The sequence below is a fragment of the Cucurbita maxima genome, unplaced genomic scaffold (genome assembly GCF_002738345.1).
Source record: "Cucurbita maxima cultivar Rimu unplaced genomic scaffold, Cmax_1.0 Cma_Scf00002, whole genome shotgun sequence".
Classification (NCBI taxonomy): Eukaryota; Viridiplantae; Streptophyta; class Magnoliopsida; order Cucurbitales; family Cucurbitaceae; genus Cucurbita; species Cucurbita maxima.
Genome location: NW_019272018.1, coordinates 7,236,881 through 7,256,307, shown reverse-complemented (window position 1 = coordinate 7,256,307; position 19,427 = coordinate 7,236,881). Strand labels below are relative to the sequence as shown.

Here is a 19,427-nt window from a genome sequence, read left to right as displayed (position 1 = left end):
TAAACCCTAAACCCTAAACCCTAAACCCTAAACCCTAAACCCTAAACCCTAAACCCTAAACCCTAAACCCTAAACCCTAAACCCTAAACCCTAAAACCCTAAACCCTAAAACCCTAAAACATCAAATAGGTTGGGTTAAAATACGAAACTAATACACTTTCGCTTCTGGGCCATTTTGCACTCAGACCTCTCAGACACGTCAGACATCAAATAGGGAGAATGCATTCCTGTTTCTGGATGCTAATTGTTTCACGAGAGATGGCATTCCTCGAACCCGCCTTGCTTGTAGAGTGAAGACCAAATAGGGAGAGATAAAGGGGTCATCCCGATTTTAGTCCTCCGCCGGCCTCTAACCCTAGTATTGCCATTCTCTTTTAAGGAAAAAAAAAAAAAAAGGAGAAAGATCTTCTCTCCGGAAAACCCTAACCGGCTAACCGTAGATTCCTTCTTTTCTTTTGTTTTTAATCGGAAATTTCAGTCAGAGAGGCAGGCGTAGATGGGCAAGAAGGAAAGAGCCAAGGAACGAAGGGAGAAGAGAATGCAAGAAATATCCATTCTCAGGACCATTCCTTACTCCGATCACCAGAGGTCTGGATTAACATCTACCATTTTTCTTCTTTCTTCACAACTGAACCATAATTTATGCTTATAAGTATTACTGACGCTGAAGTACAATCGACTACCTTCATTCCTTTCCTTATATTATACACCACTAAATTCAATCTCTTCGGATTCGAGATCACAAAGTATTGCGTATGGACTAAATTACCTCCGCCTTACTTCATCTTTTCTGGTTTTCTTCTTTCATTGTCTTTCGTTAGTCAAACCTTTAGTTGACCTTACACGTAATCGAAACAAGGTGCTTTGTTGTTGGGACATTATAAATTTCCTACAAATTGTTTCATTACTTGACGATGTTGTACTTGTATGACTTTTCATCTGTCCCATTGTTTCCTTTATTTGCATGTTGGATTTTTTTTTTTTTTTTTCCTGGAGAATAACCGACGCTCACATTTTATATTTCCTCGACTTTTTATAGATGGTGGTCTACAGAAACCATTGCTGTGGTTACTGGTGGTAATAGAGGAATTGGATTTGAGATTTCGAGACAACTTGCAATGCATGGAATGACCGTCATCTTGACTTCAAGAGACGTTTCTGTTGGCCTTGAAGCAGCTAAGGTCTTACAGGAGGGTGGCTTGAATGTTGCCTTTCATCAACTGGATGTCTTGGATGCTTTATCCATCAAACAGTTTGCTGATTGGCTGCTACAAAACTATGGTGGTTTGGATATTCTGGCAAGTTAATCTTACTCGGAACTTCTCTTTACATAAGTTTTCTGAAAAGGCTAGAAAGAAGAGCACTTATATTTTGCCAAGTGTGGTCCAACTCTCATAAGCATCGTGTAGAATACTAACTAAATATTGACTTCAGAGGAAATAGTGATTGAAGTATCTAAAAACTTAAGAACTACTGTTGCAGTAGATTTAGATGACATAACTTCCAAATGCCCCATCTACGTGCAATTATGTTTGCAGATAAATAATGCTGGAGTCAATTTCAATCTTGGGTCTAGTAATTCGGTAGAGTTTGCTCAGATGGTTATTGAAACTAACTATTATGGCACCAAAAATATGACTCAAGCAATGATCCCCTTGATGAAACCGTCGTCTGCTGGTGCTCGCATTGTTAATGTCAGCTCAAGATTGGGCAAGCTGAATGGCAGGCGGAATGTAAGTTGAAGTTCAACTTCTTATAAATTTGTTTATAAAAAAAATAGAGAAAGGGGACTTGAGGCGCTGATGGAATTATGCACTCAAATTATATATATTCTCCTTTATATGGACTGATGAGCGGCCACTAGCATTTTCTAATGTGCTTTCTTCCTTTTATCTTTTTCCCCTTGAGAGGAGGGTCGGGGTTTAGAGATGTTTATTTTCTAATACTATTTCGAGTAGTGTTTACTTGTGGGGGTGTTGGTGCTAGTGCATTCTGAATTATAGGTTTAAGTATTTTTATCTTGCTAATTTCGCTCCTTTACCTCCGTAATATTTTGTGGTTTCATTACAGAGAGTGGAAAATGTAGCATTTAGAGGACTACTAAGCAATTTGGATACACTCACAGAAGAAGCAATTGATAGGATGTTGTCTACTTTTTTGCATCAAGTAGAAGATGGAAGTTGGGAAACTGGCGGGTGGCCGCAGTTGTCAACTGACTACTCCGTGTCAAAGCTTGCAGTCAATGCATACACCAGGTTAATGGCAAAAAAATTCACTGACCAACCTGAGGGTCATAAGATTTATGTGAACTGCTACTGTCCTGGTTGGGTGAAAACTGCTATGACAGGATTTGCTGGGAATGTTTCTGCTGAGGTAGGGGCTGACACTGGTGTATGGCTTGCCTTACTTCCAGATCAGGCAGTGGCAGTGGCAGGTAAATTTTTTGCAGAGCGACGGGAGATAAGCTTCTGAGAGAATTAGTCTGAAGATGAAAACAGGGTTGAAGATCAAATTACGCAGCAAGCAATCCAAGAATTTGTGAAATCGATTGTGCTTTGGGAGCCAGAAACTGTGTCGCGGAAGTGGAGACGGATAAGTTATAAACAACCTTAGAGTTTGATTATAGGAAGAGACTTGTCAACCTCTTCCATTATCGATTCTCATTCCTCAATTGGTATGCTGTTAATTTTAGCTTTAATTTCCCACGAGAAAAAGTGGGGTTGGAGCAAGAGATACGGTTGTCTAGGAACTTCATTTCAAATCATGTAGAATGAGTTCCAGTTGCTTAAATTAATAGCAATGGTATCAAAGAATGCTATGAGATTACTTGATACTTCTGCAGCGATCTCTTGTTTGGAATATGTTTTCTTGCACAAGGTAAAAATTCATCAAAGCAGGTACAAGTGTATAACTGATTGACCCTAGCCCTTATATTTGCAACAATAATAGGGGTGGGCTTGTTTATTAGGCGTCCATGGTTTAATTTAGGTAGATTGATGTATTTCTTCTCTATGGAATTTTGGGACTATGCTTTAGAAGGAACTTCTCTAAGTGTATAACTGATTGACCCTAGCCCTTGTATTTGCAAAAATAATAGGGGTGGGCTTGTTTATTAGGCGTCCATGGTTTAATTTAGGTAGATTGATGTATTTCTTCTCTATGGAGTTTTGGGACTATGCTTTAGAAGGAACTTAGATTGATGTATTACTATATTGAAATGGAAGTGCCAAAATAACTCTCAATCGATAATATCAAATCATAATCCACATAACTGAAGTGTTGCAATCAAACCATAAGAACTGTTTATGAAGTTTTATCAAACCATAGGACAAAATTATAATGAACTAAATTCTAACTTTCTTTAAACCATATAGACGAAATTTACAATTTAACAAAAAAAGAATCACCAGGGTTTCAGGTCACCCACAGGACCTGCAGTCCAATTTAGAATCTTCTCACCGGACTTTAGGTAGACACTCCTGTCATGAGGCAACTTACGGGCAAGTCCATTCAGAACCTGGTGAAAAGCATCTCCAGGTTGAGCAGGCTGGGGAAATAACATTGCCTGTTTCATGGAAGGATTTGCTAATAGTCTCTGCTTTCTTAATATCATTTCAAGTGGGATGGACGTTAATATTGTGTCCAAGTTAGCAACATCTTTCTCATCTACAAACATCCCAATTTCTTCCCAAGGAATTGCATCGGCAAAGGGCAGAACAATGTCATCTGCTATGATAACAGGGATGCAACCAAATATCACAGCCTCAACCAATCTAGGGCTCCAAGGAGCCCATCCAAGCGGACAGAGACAAAACACAGCTCGCTGCATGTCCTCATAGTAAGTAGTTGGATGCTCTGTTGATACATCAAAAAGAGGATTATCCTTGAAGTTCTCCCATACTGCTGCTCTTGCACCTCTGTTCAAATAAAGTTGAGAATCGGATTAGTAAAAAAATAATATAAATATGCCAAGATCCTGCTTCTATTTCATCCAAGTGAAAGTGATACTATTTGAGAAAATTTTCGTACATGCATTTTGAAAGTAAGCTTCCTAGAAATACCTTGCGTAATAACCACCTTCTGGATCATTTCCCACATCATAGAATAGTCCACGGAAGTAAACAAAGATGGACCTAGGAGTTTTTTCAGGAATGAGGTGGGAGTGCATTTTCTGAGGAGGAGCGTAAGGAGGAATTGTAATTGATCCCTCCTTCAAGCAAACATGATTTCGTTGTCCAAAAGTCTGAACCAAGGTAGCACGTTGCAGCAAAGGAAGAATTCCTCTTTCAATTGCTTTCTCTTCCTGCAAGAGTCTTAAATTTCAAACAAAACAAAACAAACACCAAAGACAATTCAATGGGAAACAGTACATAGCAAAGGAAGTGGAAAAGAAGAAAAAGAGGAAAGAAATTGGAAATTTTGATAAACATTTGGATCTTAAGGACCCATACAAGCAGGAAAGCTGCTTCAAAGGTAAATGTGAGCAATTATGGCTTACTTGATAGTGGAAGCAAGCTCCAAAATCATGGGGTACAACAAAAAAGTGATCAGCCCCTTCAGTCCGGTTCCAGTAAGGCCAGTTTGAAGAAATAAGTTGTATTGCACTTCTCATCATTCGAGGGGACTTAAATGGCAAAGGGAGACCATTTGGAGTCAGATCGCAAGTTGTATAAACTGGAGTATAAAACCAGTCAGCTTCTTCAGGATTAAGGGTTCGAACAGGACTAGTTAAAAGGAAGCGATGCATGAAGATCTCAGCTGCGAACATATGATTAAGGCATCTAGGGTCTTTCTGGAGAATTTTCTTGTTGTATTTGCTAGGGAGCTCATACACAAACACCTTCAACCTTCCCACAGGATTATCCTCCAAAACATCACCAGCACTGCCTACATTGGTATAACCAGAGTCACTTCAAAATTTTCAAAATAAATAGTTCAGTATAATTGATAATTGAAAATGTACATTGATGTTTTGAGATCTATGCAGCTAATAAGACCAACAGTCGAGTAATATTTAAAATTTCCTCAGTTCTTATTAGCGACATAATAGTGAGTTGTTTAGTTTTCTTATCAGTTATATTCGGTTGTATCTTTGTCAGTGTTGATTATTTCAATTATACTCAATGTAACAACGTTAGTTGAGTTGTAAGTTGATAAGAAACCTGAGTGTGTTGCAAAGAGAAAAGGGCAACAACCTAAGGGTGAGGAAAGAGATTACCCCTCCCAAGAAACTATGGAGAAGTTGATAAGAAACCAAGTACATAAGAACTTCCAATCAAGAAAATCAAAGATATGGAGAAGTTACAAAAAAAAATTGTTGTTGCTATGGTACCACCTAGAGACTAAAAACTGTACATTACTATACGGTAAAAAGATACCTTAGAAGACTTATCTTCACAAAGTCTGACTTCTTTCCAGCCAACCCCCCACATAGCCCAAAGAGTCTTCATGTTCTTATTTAACCTCAAGCAGTAGAGGGCAAATGGACACCCCAAGAGCGTTGCACACAAAGTCCCAACCTTCTCAGCGAAACTGCAATGAATGAAAAACGTGAACCATGCACTCCTCTTCACTACGGCAAAAACTACACACCGAGGGGAAATGGCTCACCCTTTGCATTCCCTCTGAAATTTTCCATGAGTATCCGAACTTCTGTTAGCTAACGATCAAAGGGATTTAAGAACTTTGAATTTCCACATAGAAGAAATTAAGGGGGCTCTAACAGCAGTAGCTTATCCTCATCCAAGCCCAACTACTCCACGTCAATTTTGGTAACCAACCCAATCCAGCTTTGTAACTCCCTCTCAAAGAGGCCTCTACAAAGGCCCAAATCCCATCCTTTTCAATTTTCATCCCAGCAATATTAATGAGGAAAGTGTTGATTGATCACTTCATTAAACTCTCTTTACGATCATTTCTCTAAGTTCCTTACTAGTTTTTTAGCTTAACAGCATTGGTTTCTTCAAAAAATTCACTAGTTCTGAATCCTGAACATCAGACTTCTCTGTAATCAAATTGACTGAATGACAATTATCTAGTTTGGAAGTACAAATATTGACAGCGATCAAAGATTGTGATCTAGAGAAGTATATTGATGGAAGTGGTAAATAACTGTTCCTACCCTAACAGAGACAACATGATGCAATTCCTATGCTTGAGATAAACCTGTCTTTCTTACTTGGAAGAAGCAAGATAAATTTTTTTTCTTCTTGGTTGCTGGGTTTGATGTGTGAGCAAAGTCTCTTGCAAACAGTATAAACCAGAAAGAGAAATTTGGTATTTCCATGAGGCAACTAATCCTACGTCTACGTCTAACACAGCCAAGATTATGCAATTAAAATGACAACTCCAAAATCCTACTAAGGGAAGTATGTCAATTAAAAGACATTTGCAAAAAAATTAAGAATCGAGTGGATATATAGAATGTAATCGGGCATAGGATTTCAATTCAAGAACATATAGTATTCATCCCATCTATGTAATTCCATTGATTCCATTGTTTCTGCAGTCTCAGCTAAAACCAAACCTAAACCTTTGCAAGAACGCCCCAAGCCCAAGATTTGAAATCCAACTTCAACACACAACCTTACATTTTCGTGCATCCCTTGCAACCTTGCCACATTACCTTACTTGTCTCAAACAATTTGTGAGAGTGAAGACTTTCCTAAGAGACCTACACAAAACCTTTGAGCATATTTTGTTCTCACTCCCATTTTCCTAAGAAAAGTTCTAGAACATCAACCAACATACGACTGCTCCAAGCACAACATGTTTAAATTTGTAGTTCCTATGATTGAGCTATCAAAAAGAAAGTTACACCTTATTAGTTACTATCAATTTTCTAACCCTTTCTTAACCATAATTATATATCCTTGAAATTTCTCTTATTTGGGTGTGGTCTCAGTTCATTCATTTATTCTGCCTCTACTATCATATCACATTTATGCTCCCAATGACATAAGACAACAAAATTGAAAAAAATACAACCTTGGATTCAAATGATATGATACCTTCCATTAATCTTACTTTTCAAGAACAAGCAAATAATGTTAGTACTAAGAATAAATCCTCTAATGGACAATCAAACTCTTTAAACCACAACCAATCATGTTACTGGCGATTTCAACCAATCATGTTACTGGCGATTTCAACCAATCATGTTACTGGCGATTTCAACCAATCATGTTACTGGCGATTTCAACCAATCATGTTACTAACGATTTCAACCAATCATGTTATTTCACCAATCATGTTACTGGCGATTTCGACCAATCATGTTACTGGCGATTTCGACCAATCATGTTACTGGCGATTTCGACCAATCATGTTACTGTCGACCAATCATGTTACTGGCGATTTCGACCAATCATGTTACTGGCGATTTCGACCAATCATGACCAATCATGTTACTGACGATTTCAACCAATCATGTTACTGACGATTTCATGAATCGTATTGGGACAAGTTACAAGTTATTCTGAAGGGAAGCAAATTTATATTGGGAATGAAGCAGGTCAGAACATTCTTCATGTTGGATATTCCTTCTTTTTCCCTTCTTCTCCTTCGGTTGTTGATTCTTCTACTCGTAATTGTACATTTCTTTTTTACAAGAACAAGACTTTTCCTTGATGTAATGAAAAGGGATTGGGTCTCAAAAAGTACAAACTCCACAAAAGAGGAAAAAAAAATGCCAAAACATAAATCTTAAATGTTTAGAGAGAGAACGCTAGGAGGAGGCCTTGAGACGAGTTGTTGAAACAATCAAGCCAAGGAAGGCACTTGTTGTGGAAGGTCCTTTCGTTTCTTTTATACCATAGTTCAGAAAGAAGAGCTTCTACAGTCTTGGACCAAGAAAATCCTGGATTTAAGGGCCAAGAAGGGCCAATTAGCAAAGGGAGAATGTTGTCCTTGAACAACATGGAGAAGGCCCACTATAGGTTAAGAGCCAAGAATAACTTAAACCAACATTGCCTGGAGTAAAAGCAATAAAAGAAGATATGCTGAAGAGAATCCACATCTGAAAGACATAGAGAACAAACTGGTAGAGAAATATAGTGCTAGGGGAGCTTCTTTCGGGACCTCATAACAATTCAACGAGCTATTGATCATATTCCAAACAAGGATATTTACTCTCTTAGGGCTTTGGGATTTCCATGGAGCTGATATATATACATCGTTATACATAAAGGAAGAGGAAGACAAAGGCTCAATCAACCAATGCCGATAAACAAGAGAATGGTCAATTCATACTGGTGAGACACAACCCAAAAGCATTTGCAAAATCCAATGAGTGAGTACATCCGACAGAAGAAACAAAATACCCCGAGTGAGTGAGTACATCCCAACGGTCAAAAATAGAACCATTGGGGGAAGATGAAATCAGAAACAGCCATGAGCCAAGGATTTTGCCAAAAAATATAAAATAAAATAAAATCTTCTGCCATTCCCCAATTTGAAAGTAACCAAAGAATCCACCTGCTTCCAGATCTTTAAGATATTAATCCAGGGGCTATGAAGACTCAACAAAAACCTTCCAGAAGTGGGCCATCAACGTGGACTGGACAAAAATAATCTGGTTCATGAATGAATCTCCAACCCCATTTAGCAATTAGGGGCAAATGTTTATATTTCAACCCTCCAATGCGGAGACTTCCTTTTAATTGAGCTTTAATGGCTAAATTCCATCTTACAAGGTGATTAATCTTAACCCCATAGTTTCCTCCCCAAAAGACTTTAGACTAAGGAGGCATTAAAAAGATTGACATATGAGAAAGAGGAATACATGATAGCACCTAGTTACCAAGAGTCAATCTCCCTCCACTTGATAAATTGAATCTCGTCCAACGATCAAGTATGTTTTGGATCTTTTCAATCACAGGCTACCAAAAAGAATTCTTATCGTGACCACGAAGGGGAAGACCAAAATAAAAAAAGGGCAAGGTTTCCACTTTGCAATTCAACAGAGAGGCCACTAGGAGAAACTTAGAATCATCCACATTAACTCCACATAAAGCATATTTTTCCCACTTTCAGATCGGAACACCATTCAAATAATTCAATCGTCAGTAAGAATGTTAAGCATGTCGCCATCATACTTATAGAACGGACCAGTGAATAAGGCGTATGCCTTCACAAAATTAGCAGCAAATTACGAAGAGATAGAGGCTTGGATATCAAGGACATTTTGCGTCGAAGTTAGCAGGCCATCAGGTGAAATTCTCGCATTTTCATGATTGTCTGCTCAAATATATGGAGCTGTTCCCATCCTTACCACTCTTAACTCCGCAACGAAGATTTAATCAAGATCAAGAACTTATGCATAACTGTGCAAATCTATCCTTTTAAACAAGGATCTCTGAATATCTAACCAGACAAGGACAAGAACAAGTCAAAATACCCAGAAACATATAAATCGGTGATAAAACAAGGGAAATAGGTGTCAATCATATCGCGGAGAAATTGGCTGATCGTGTAATAGCAGATTAACGAATCAAGGCTTAATACCGCAAAAACACAAGAATAAACCACAAGAGAAAGAATCAGAACCGAAGATCAGATAGAAAAACAAAAGAAATAAAGAAAAGAAACAGAATCTAACAAACCCATGTACAAATTTAGTAAAGGAGCAAAGCCACAAAATCCTACCCGAAATTCGTTCTGTATGTTGACTCCTTCCCCGCACGACTGCATCAGTTGTGGTCAAGAATGCAGCTAAGAGAGGAACGAAGATGGCCCAGACCAGACTATGCATTTTTGCAGAGAGACACAGTATAGTCTAGAAGGGAACATGGATAAATGGAGACTAAATTAACAATTTTAGTAGAAGGGTGTATTCGCTTAGGAAGAGACGGCTTGCATTGGGAAAAATATGAATTTTAATTTTTTATTACTTTTCTTTTCTGCAAAAAATAAAAATAAATAAATAAATAAATAAATAAAATTAAAAGAAAAAAAGGGGGAATATGTAGGAAAAATAATAAAAAGATATGGGAAATTCGAGTTGGGATTTAAACAAGAAATCCTGGCATACCAATTGGAAAATGTATGAGCTTGGGTCGATTTTGTTTTAAACAATCCCAACTAACTTGTTTTTATTTCTTCAATCTAAATCGCATACAAATATGGACATACTACATATCTTGTTCATAACATAAGAAATATATATATGGGTTTTCAAACCAAAACTTTGAAGCCTAAAGCCTTCATATAAGTAAACCATACGATAGATCAAACATAATCAAAGGGAAAGCAGAAATTGAAGAGCATGTGTTTGCGCGGGAGTTGAAGTGAGACGTTGTTTTTGGTGGTCAAGATCTAGTCTGAAATGAATGTCCGATGATCCAGCCTGTTCAGAGGCTGTTAAACTTAGGGTGGTGGTGGAGTTTGTGGGAGGGGCTAAGTTTGTTGACCATTGTGGTGAATTGTTTGTTGACCATGTGAGTGGCATGAGGTCTTGTGGTGAATTGTTAGGTTAGTGAAAAGAATTGGAAAGGGACCAGCTATTGAGGTTGTGGGTAGGGAGTGTTTGAGGGTGAGGGAATTAAATTAGTCTGTGACAAAGTACAAACGGATCAGCCTTTTCAGTGAGGTCGGACTGGAGCAAGTGCAGCTGCTTGGCTAAAGGCAAAAATACTGACTTCGCTGAACCCTCTCCTCTCCTCTCCTCTGCTCTCTCTGCTCTCTACTTTCTCAAAAGTCTTTCTTTTCTTTTTTTTTGGCTTAAAATTCCAACTCCATTGATTCAAATTACCAAGATGGCCCTTCCCTTCTCAGCACTAAGTAGATGGAGATGGAGATGGCACCGGCTGTCGGCTGAAGGCATGCCGAATTAAGAGTTAAAAGGTAGAATTAGCGATTAAATAAGAACTGGTGGTCACAACTGGATTCCAAACATGCATTAACTAAACAGCTACAGATAGGGTTAGGCTTACTAGATAATACAAACAAAACAACCACCTCCCTGCACTGCACTGCACAGCAAAGCAAAGCAGGCACCCCTGCCCAGCCCTGCCCTGCCCATATTTTATATTTACATCCACTGTGCCAGAGCCACCTAGTTAGTTACGCAAACGCCGTTGCAGGAGTTGCTGAGTTTCTGTGGGTGTGGTTAGTTGTGGGACGTGAGGGGAGGGCATTTTCGGTCATTTTGTAAAGGGTTGCCTTTATAGGGTGCACCAGCAGCTTCCTTCCCTCCCATACCCCTCCTATTGTTTTCTTTCTCTCTGTGGCCTCTTGCCGCCTGAGTTCTGTGGAGTTGAGATTTGAGACCCTTGGACCAAGCAGAAGAAGTGTGCAAAAAGTGCACAAACAGGTTGCATTGTTTGTAGTTGTGTTCCAACCACAATCACATACACATACACACAAACACAAACACATACATATCCAATTCCGCTAATGGATCCAGAAGCCCTCTCCGCCACTTTGTTCAAATGGGATCCTCGAGGAATGGTGGGGGGAGGCGGCGGCGCATCCCTCCCAGCACCACTGCCGCCCTACTCGCTGCGGCCCAGGGAATTGGAACTGGGAGGCCTGGAGGAGTTGTTCCAGGCTTACGGGATCAGGTACTACACCGCCGCTAAAATTGCGGAGCTGGGATTCACCGTCAGCACCCTCCTGGACATGAAAGACGAAGAGTTGGAGGATATGATAAACAGCCTCTCTCATATTTTCCGGTGGGAACTTCTGGTAGGTGAGAGATACGGAATTAAGGCTGCTGTAAGAGCCGAGCGCAGACGTGTAGATGACGAGATGGATTCCTCCAGGCGCCGGCACCTCTTCTCCAATGACACCCATAACAACGTGGTCCTGGATGCCCTTTCCCAGGAAGGTCAGATAACTCTATTTTTCTTTCCCTTACTTTTTCCTGCTCATACATTTATTTGTGTAAATAGCCAAATATTGGTGTTTTATACATGGAAGCAGTGAGGGTTGTCATAGTAGGTAGAGAATAAGGCATGACGAGGCGTGGTTATAATAACATTACAGGGCTATCGGAAGAGCCGGTGCAGCAGGAAAAAGAGGTGGTTGGGAGCGGAGGAGGAGGAACTTGGGAGGCAGTGTTGAAATATCATCACTAGCCCAATAGAGTCAAGCCCAATAATTGTACTAGCCCAATAGAGTCAAGCCTAATTGTACGAGCCCAGTATATTTATTTTAGTAGAGATTTTAGGAGAAAGAGATGTAGATATTTTAGGAGAAAGATTCAATTTGTTAGGTCTAGATTCAAATCGGTTAGGTCTAGATTTAGATTGGTTAAATATAGATTGTTTACTCTTAGTATAAATACCCCCACCCTACCTAGGTTATTCATCTAAGAAATCTAAAAACAATAAAAAGCAGAAGTATTCTACAGAGTGTCTTGTATTCTCTTCTCGATTGGTCTTAATAAAGAGAGCGAGTGTTTCCCACAGTGAGTTGTGTTCAACATTTGGTATCAGAGCGAGGTTAGTGTAGGTTATCTGATCTCTTGGAATCCTTAGTATGCTCTGTGGTTGCAGCTCTGCCTGATCTTCCACATCAGAAACGATTTCTTGAGATTAGTGGTGAGTGAGTTTCTTTTGTGTCGTGAGAAGTCTGTGACTCTGCAAGTCTTGTGTCAAAAGAACTTGTTTGGTATTACTGAGGTATGGCCAACACGATGAGTGATTTCCAAATCGTTGGAGGAATTAAGAAACTCAACAACAACAACTACAACACGTGGGCAACATGCATGATGTCCTATTTACAAGGACAGGATCTTTGGGAGATCGTTGGCGGGTGTGAAACTACGCCGCCAGAGGAGGATTCTAACGACGCCTTGCGCAAATGGAGAATCAAAGCAGGCAAAGCAATGTTTGCCTTGAAGACCACCATCGGAGAAGAGATGTTAGAACATATTTGGGATGACAAGACACCGAAAGAAGCATGGGACACATTCGTGATGTTGTTCTCAAAGAAGAATGATACGAGACTACAACTTCTGGAGAATGAGTTGTTGTCAATTTCACAACGTGATATGACGATTGCTCAGTACTTCCACAAGGTCAAATCGATCTGTCGGGAGATTACTGAACTAGACCCAAAGTCCGCCATTGTAGAATCTCGAATGAAGAGGATTATAATCCACGGATTGCGACCAGAATATCGAAGCTTCATTGCTGCTGTACAAGGATGGCCCACTCAACCATCACTGGTAGAGTTCGAAAATTTGTTAGCCAGCCAAGAAGCCATGGCTAAACAAATGGGAGGCTTCACGTTGAAGGGTGAAGAAGCACTCTACACGAGTGAAAGTCAGAGCAATAATAGGCCGTCTACCAGACGTGGATACAATGGTGACAAAAGAAGAAGCCACCAAGGGATTGCACAACCTGAGAGAGCTCAGAAGAACGACAACAAGAGTTTTCAAAGAACGAGATTTGGTGGTATTTGCTATAACTGCGGGAAAAAGGGCCATATGTCTAGAGATTGTTGGTCCAGGAAAAAGACCATTGAAAACAATGTGGCAATATCCAAAAAGAAGATAGAAGATGAATGGGATGCAGAGGTACTATGTCCCATAGAAGAAGACGAGCTAGCACTCATGGCGACAATGGAAGACCATATCAACTATGAGAATGACTGGATCGTTGATTCAGGATGTTCAAATCACATGACTGGCGATCAGAGAAAATTGCAAGACAAGAAAGAGTACAAAGGAAGTCGTATGGTACGTACAGCAAATAACACACAGTTATCAATTGCTCAAATCGGCAATACGACAATCATGCCTGGCAATAAGTCTGATACAGTGTCGCTACATAATGTTTATCATGTACCGGGTATAAAGAAGAACTTGTTGTCAGTGTCACAACTAACAACATCAGGAAGCTATGTCTTGTTTGGGCCAGAAGATGTAAAAGTTTATCAAGATGTTAAGATAATAGGAAAGCCGACGATAGAAGGACGAAGAGTGGAGTCTGTCTACGTTCTATCTGCAGAGTCTGCCTATGTTGACAAGACCCGAAAGAATGAGACGACAGATCTATGGCATGCAAGATTGGGACATATTAGCTACCATAAGTTGAAGCTGATTATGGAGAAATCTATGCTCAAAGGTCTACCACAACTGGAAGTCAAAACAGACGTTGTCTGCGCTGGATGTCAGTATGGTAAAGCTCATCAATTACCATACAAAGAGTCAAGTTTCAAAGCAAAGAAACCATTAGAGTTAGTTCACTCTGATTTGTTCGGCCCAGTCAAACAAGCATCGATCAGCGGAATGCGGTATATGGTGACATTTATTGACGACTACTCAAGATATGTGTGGATTTTCTTTATGAAAGAAAAGTCTGACACGTTCTCAAAGTTTCAAGAATTCAAGATGATGGTCGAAGGAGAAGTAGGAGCGAAGATTCGTTGTCTACGTTCAGACAATGGCGGAGAATACACGTCAGATGAGTTCGATCAATATTTACACGAGTGTGGGATACGACGTCAATTTACATGTGCCAACACGCCACAACAAAATGGTGTAGCAGAAAGAAAGAATCGACACCTTGCAGAAACCTGTCGAAGCATGTTACACGCAAAGAACGTTCCAGGAAGATTTTGGGCTGAAGCTATGCGAACTGCTGCCCATGTGATCAACAAGCTTCCTCAACCAAAGCTAGGGTTCGTCTCACCATTTGAGATACTATGGGATATGAAACCTACAATTAGTTACTTCCGAGTATTTGGCTGTGTTTGCTATGTATTTGTGCCTGACCATCTACGTAGCAAGTTTGACAAGAAAGCAGTCAAGTGTGTATTTGTTGGATACGACAATCAAAGAAAAGGATGGAGGTGCTGTGATCCAACAAGTGGAAAATACTATACATCAAGAGATGTAGTTTTTGATGAAGCATCTACATGGTGGTCCTCGGAGAAGAAAGTCTTATCAGATTCAAACATTGAAGAAATTCTACAACAGAAGCTGGGGGAGCAAACTACACAAATTCAATCAAATTTCGATGCATCTGAAAGTCCAAGCGACATTGATATTGACAAGCAGGAGGTGACTCAATCAAGCGAATCTGATAAAAATGAAACAACACATCAACAACTTAGGCGATCAAATAGAATCCGAAGGCCAAATCCTAAGTATGCAAATGCAGCTATTGTAGAAGATAGAGTTTACGAACCAGAGACATATGAAGAAGCATCACAAAACTCGGTTTGGCAGAAAGCGATGGAGGAAGAAATTATAGCCTTGGAGCATAATCAAACTTGGGAACTAGTGCCAAGACTAGGAGATATCAAACCCGTCTCTTGCAAGTGGGTCTATAAAATAAAGCGTCGACCGGATGGATCAATCGAGAGATACAAGGCTCGACTCGTGGCTCGAGGATTTTCTCAACAATATGGACTAGATTATGATGAAACATTCAGTCCAGTGGCAAAGATTACTACCGTACGAGTTCTGCTAGCACTCGCAGCAAGTAAAGATTGGAAACTGTGGCAAATGGATGTGAAGAATGCCTTCTTGCACGGAGAGCTAGACAGGGAGATTTATATGAACCAACCAAAGGGATTTGAGAGTGCAGCTAATCCTAATTATGTATGCAAGCTTAGAAAAGCTCTTTATGGACTGAAACAAGCACCGAGAGCTTGGTATGGTAAGATTGCTGAATTTCTTACCCAAAGTGGTTATTCAGTTGCGCATGCAGACTCAAGCCTATTCATCAAAGAAAGAGAAGGAAATTTGACAATTGTGTTGGTCTACGTGGACGATTTGATTATCACCGGGGACGATGAAAGAGAAATTTATCAAACAAGAGAAAATTTATCAATACGCTTTCAGATGAAAGAGCTAGGAGAGCTTAAACACTTCTTAGGCCTAGAAGTTGATCGCACAGATGAAGGACTGTTTCTCTGCCAACAAAAGTATACCAGAGACATGCTTCAGAAGTTCAACATGTTAGAGTGCAAGCAAGTTTCAACACCGATGGAGATAAATGCCAAGATTTGTGCACATGAAGGCAAAGAGTTGAACGATGAAACAACGTACCGACAACTAGTAGGTAGTCTTATCTACCTAACTTTAACTCGACCTGATATCTCGTATGCAGTTGGGGTTATGAGTCGATACATGCAAAGTCCAAAGAAGCCTCATCTGGATGCAGCTCGACGGATCTTGAGATATATCAAAGGTACAATCGACTATGGTCTTTTGTACAAAAGAAGCAAAGACTGCAAGCTAGTTGGATACTGTGATGCTGACTATGCAGGAGACCACGATACTCGGAGGTCAACCACTGGGTATGTGTTCAAGTTTGGTTCGGGAACAATTTCTTGGTGTAGCAAGAGACAACCAACAGTATCATTATCAACTACAGAAGCAGAGTATAGAGCAGCGGCTGGAGCAGCCCAGGAAAGTACATGGCTAAAACTCTTGATGGAAGATTTGCACCAGAAAATTGACTATCCAATATCACTTCTTTGCGACAACCAATCTGCGATTCGCCTTGCAGAAAATCCAGTGTTTCATGCTAGAACAAAGCATGTGGAGGTGCACTACCATTTCATTAGAGAGAAGGTCCTAAAGGAAGAAATTGAGATGCAGCAGATCAAGACAGATGACCAAGTGGCAGACTTGTTTACAAAAGGGTTGAATACTAGCAAACATGAGAGCTTTCGCTGTCAGCTCAACATGATGCAGCGAATGAGGACTAGTGCTGAGGGGGAGTGTTGAAATATCATCACTAGCCCAATAGAGTCAAGCCCAATAATTGTACTAGCCCAATAGAGTCAAGCCTAATTGTACGAGCCCAGTATATTTATTTTAGTAGAGATTTTAGGAGAAAGAGATGTAGATATTTTAGGAGAAAGATTCAATTTGTTAGGTCTAGATTCAAATCGGTTAGGTCTAGATTTAGATTGGTTAAATATAGATTGTTTACTCTTAGTATAAATACCCCCACCCTACCTAGGTTATTCATCTAAGAAATCTAAAAACAATAAAAAGCAGAAGTATTCTACAGAGTGTCTTGTATTCTCTTCTCGATTGGTCTTAATAAAGAGAGCGAGTGTTTCCCACAGTGAGTTGTGTTCAACAGGCAGTTGCAGCGGGTGAGATGAGGAAGAAGCAGCGGAAGAGAAACGGATCAAAGAAGAAGCAGGTGATGGTGATGGAGGAGGATCATCACGATGAAACTGAGGAGGGAGGTGGGGAGGAGGAGGATAATATGGAAGTCAGCGAGAGACAGCGGGAGCATCCATTCATCGTAACCGAGCCAGGGGAGGTTGCACGGGGGAAAAAGAACGGCCTTGACTATCTCTTCCACCTCTATGAGCAGTGTCGTGAGTTTTTGATCCAAGTCCAGAACATTGCCAAGGAACGAGGAGAAAAATGTCCCACTAAGGTATTCTTTCTCTCTCTCTCCCTCTCTCTTTACTTTTTCAAATTCCACCACCAGAAATTAACTTAACTTAACTACCCTCCTCTATCCGCTGTTCAAAACATGACGATCACTCTAAATATCATCTAATTTAGAAAATAAATTTTTGGACAATGGAGGTATGAAGGGAAACTAAAGGAGAGGGTCCGTAGGGCCTAAATGAAAAGTAGAAAGCGTGACAAGTGAAGCGCAGTGAAGGGAGAGGTGGGTGCGTTGTCCGTGTCAAATTAACTTTTTGTGATGATTTCGTACTGTATGAGACTGAGAGGGGCGGGCAGTCAAAGATGGCGATAGAATATAGGTTAAAGGATAAGTATAGGGAGAAAAGGAAATAATAATAATAATAATAACTTGTTTTGAATTGTTGCTTAAATCTTCCACGTTTGAGTATATATATGTAATGCAAGTGGCATGTATGCGACCCAGCAGGTGACAAACCAGGTGTTTAGATATGCGAAGAAGGTGGGAGCAAGTTACATAAACAAGCCAAAAATGAGACACTACGTGCACTGCTATGCGTTGCATTGTCTGGACGAGGAAGCGTCCAACGCGTTGAGGAGGGTTTTCAAAGAGAGGGGTGAAAATGTGGGAGCTTGGCGACAGGCATGCTATAAGCCTTTGGTAGCCACAGCAGCTGCCCAAGGTTGGGACATCGATGCCATTTTCAACGCACATCCACGCCTCGCCATCTGGTATGTGCCCACTAAACTCCGCCAACTCTGCCACGCCGAGCGCAACAGTGCCAAAGCCTCCACCTCCGCCGCCGTAAATCACTTGCCATTTTAACTTCATACTCTCTTATCGCTGCCTTCAGCTTCTATCATCCGCTAGGAAGCAAAAGTAGGACATTATTGTTGGATACGAAATGGATGCTACCTTTTCTTTCCATATCAAATTATATATAACAATGTGTAGACCCCACCCCCGCCTCCATAAAAATAAACTTTAATTTTGTCTCTCCTCGTGTGTGGCTAACAACATGGGATGAAAATGCCAAAACCATACAGCGAACCATATTCAAAATAGTGCTCAAAGTGAAAATGGGCCTAAGCCTAGCTTAAAGTGGTTCATTGTGTTAGCAAGAGGAGTTTGAAACAATAAATACATATGTTAATAAAGGGAGTCTAGTACATACAAATTAAATTGAACTTGTGTAATAAAAAATGGTTCGCTGTTAAAAGATATAAATGTTCATCTTTAACATGAAGTCTGCAATTTAGAATATTCACAATAGCATATTCAAATCTTCTCAATTTTCTGATTGTGTGTGAACATTTTTAAAATTAATTCCAATTTAAGCCACCGAATAAAAAAAAAAGTAAAATTCATTTGTTTTGTATGTAAAGAACATGAAATGATATCTCCAACAAAACTCACAAAATAGTGTCAGCTATATATATTATATGTTTCATGAAACCAGATCTCGAACAAAAGTCATAAAATAGTGCCAACTATATATATTATATGTTTTTGTAAATAACGTCATTTCAATCCATTGTTGTTTTGTGGACCAAAATGGAGATTAAAAAAAAAAAAATTGTTTATTATTAATAATATTATTTCAGTTCAACAAAAAAAAAAGTAAAAAAAGTTGAATTATGTGATTTCTTTTTTTTTTTTTTAAGCTAGCAAGTTTTTTTTTTTTTCTTTAAATAATATCATGTAAATAAATAAGTTTGTGGAGTTTTTGTAATAAAAATAGGTTAAATTACAAGTTTAGTGTAATGTCAGCTTGTTTGTTAGGTCATTACTATTTACACAAATTAGATTTTTATTAAAACTAAAGTTTTACTAATATAAAATGTTAAAAGTACAACAACGAAAAAGAAAATACATATTTACAATAAAATTATGAACAATACAAAAACGCTTCAAAATAGGAAATAAGTAAATAACACAAGCAAATTCGGATCTAGGTAGCATCTCTAAAATCTTCGTTCATCCACGCCACTATTTCGATCAAACTGCATCTTGGTCTATCTAAAAATAAAAATAATTTTGGTGAATAATTAATTTACTTACCTAAGTAACCAT

General features: G+C 39.4%; 3 protein-coding genes across 7 annotated transcripts; 2 read left to right on the top strand and 1 right to left on the bottom strand.

Annotated features, from left to right (window-relative positions):
• The first annotated feature begins 217 nt into the window (after window positions 1–217).
• LOC111496416 (carbonyl reductase [NADPH] 1-like) lies at window positions 218–2,843 on the top strand. Of its 2 annotated transcripts, XR_002720455.1 has the most exons (5): window positions 218–588; window positions 1,040–1,298; window positions 1,539–1,733; window positions 2,071–2,585; window positions 2,630–2,843. XR_002720455.1 is itself a non-coding variant. In XM_023146843.1 (4 exons), exons 1-4 carry the CDS (start codon window positions 497–499, stop codon window positions 2,470–2,472), a joined length of 948 nt encoding a protein of 315 aa, XP_023002611.1. In that variant the 5' UTR covers window positions 218–496; the 3' UTR covers window positions 2,473–2,841. The 2 variants fall into 2 exon arrangements, 1 of the variants encoding a protein (XP_023002611.1); XM_023146843.1 differs by having other exon boundaries at window positions 2,071–2,841.
• Window positions 2,844–3,224: 381 nt separating this feature from the next.
• On the bottom strand, window positions 3,225–9,856 carry LOC111496376 (probable beta-1,4-xylosyltransferase IRX10L). Of its 3 annotated transcripts, XM_023146801.1 has the most exons (5): window positions 9,646–9,856; window positions 4,499–4,887; window positions 4,062–4,303; window positions 3,356–3,917; window positions 3,269–3,310 (listed from the first exon to the last, which is right to left on the bottom strand). In XM_023146801.1, exons 1-4 carry the CDS (start codon window positions 9,749–9,751, stop codon window positions 3,404–3,406), a joined length of 1,251 nt encoding a protein of 416 aa, XP_023002569.1. In that variant the 5' UTR covers window positions 9,752–9,856; the 3' UTR covers window positions 3,269–3,310; window positions 3,356–3,403. The 3 variants fall into 3 exon arrangements, with proteins under 3 accessions (XP_023002568.1, XP_023002578.1, XP_023002569.1); XM_023146800.1 differs by having other exon boundaries at window positions 3,225–3,917; XM_023146810.1 differs by lacking the exon at window positions 9,646–9,856 and adding an exon at window positions 5,379–5,578 and having other exon boundaries at window positions 3,225–3,917.
• Window positions 9,857–10,666: 810 nt separating this feature from the next.
• LOC111496402 (floricaula/leafy homolog) lies at window positions 10,667–18,284 on the top strand. 2 transcript variants are annotated; one of them, XM_023146822.1, is made up of 4 exons: window positions 10,668–11,827; window positions 11,986–12,053; window positions 17,052–17,357; window positions 17,823–18,284. In XM_023146822.1, the coding sequence occupies exons 1-4, from the start codon at window positions 11,395–11,397 to the stop codon at window positions 18,177–18,179; spliced, it is 1,164 nt and encodes a 387-aa protein (XP_023002590.1). In that variant the 5' UTR covers window positions 10,668–11,394; the 3' UTR covers window positions 18,180–18,284. The 2 variants fall into 2 exon arrangements, with proteins under 2 accessions (XP_023002599.1, XP_023002590.1); XM_023146831.1 differs by lacking the exon at window positions 11,986–12,053 and having other exon boundaries at window positions 10,667–11,827; window positions 17,035–17,357.
• The last annotated feature ends 1,143 nt before the right edge of the window (window positions 18,285–19,427 follow it).

Bases quoted from the DNA above. Each gene is read 5' to 3' on its own strand.
- LOC111496416 (XM_023146843.1), top strand. From the start codon at position 497: ATGGGCAAGAAGGAAAGAGCCAAGGAACGAAGGGAGAAGAGAATGCAA. The intron at 589-1,039 runs GTCTGGATTAAC...GACTTTTTATAG, and splicing joins CCTTACTCCGATCACCAGAG to ATGGTGGTCTACAGAAACCA. The intron at 1,734-2,070 runs GTAAGTTGAAGT...GTTTCATTACAG, and splicing joins AGCTGAATGGCAGGCGGAAT to AGAGTGGAAAATGTAGCATT.
- LOC111496376 (XM_023146800.1), bottom strand. From the start codon at position 9,751: ATGCATAGTCTGGTCTGGGCCATCTTCGTTCCTCTCTTAGCTGCATTC. The intron at 4,888-9,645 runs GTAGGATTTTGT...ATACCAATGTAG, and splicing joins ACATACAGAACGAATTTCGG to GCAGTGCTGGTGATGTTTTG. The intron at 3,918-4,061 runs GTATTTCTAGGA...TTATTTGAACAG, and splicing joins GAAGGTGGTTATTACGCAAG to AGGTGCAAGAGCAGCAGTAT.
- LOC111496402 (XM_023146822.1), top strand. From the start codon at position 11,395: ATGGATCCAGAAGCCCTCTCCGCCACTTTGTTCAAATGGGATCCTCGA. The intron at 12,054-17,051 runs GCAGTGTTGAAA...TGTGTTCAACAG, and splicing joins GAGGAGGAGGAACTTGGGAG to GCAGTTGCAGCGGGTGAGAT. The intron at 17,358-17,822 runs GTATTCTTTCTC...GCGACCCAGCAG, and splicing joins GAGAAAAATGTCCCACTAAG to GTGACAAACCAGGTGTTTAG.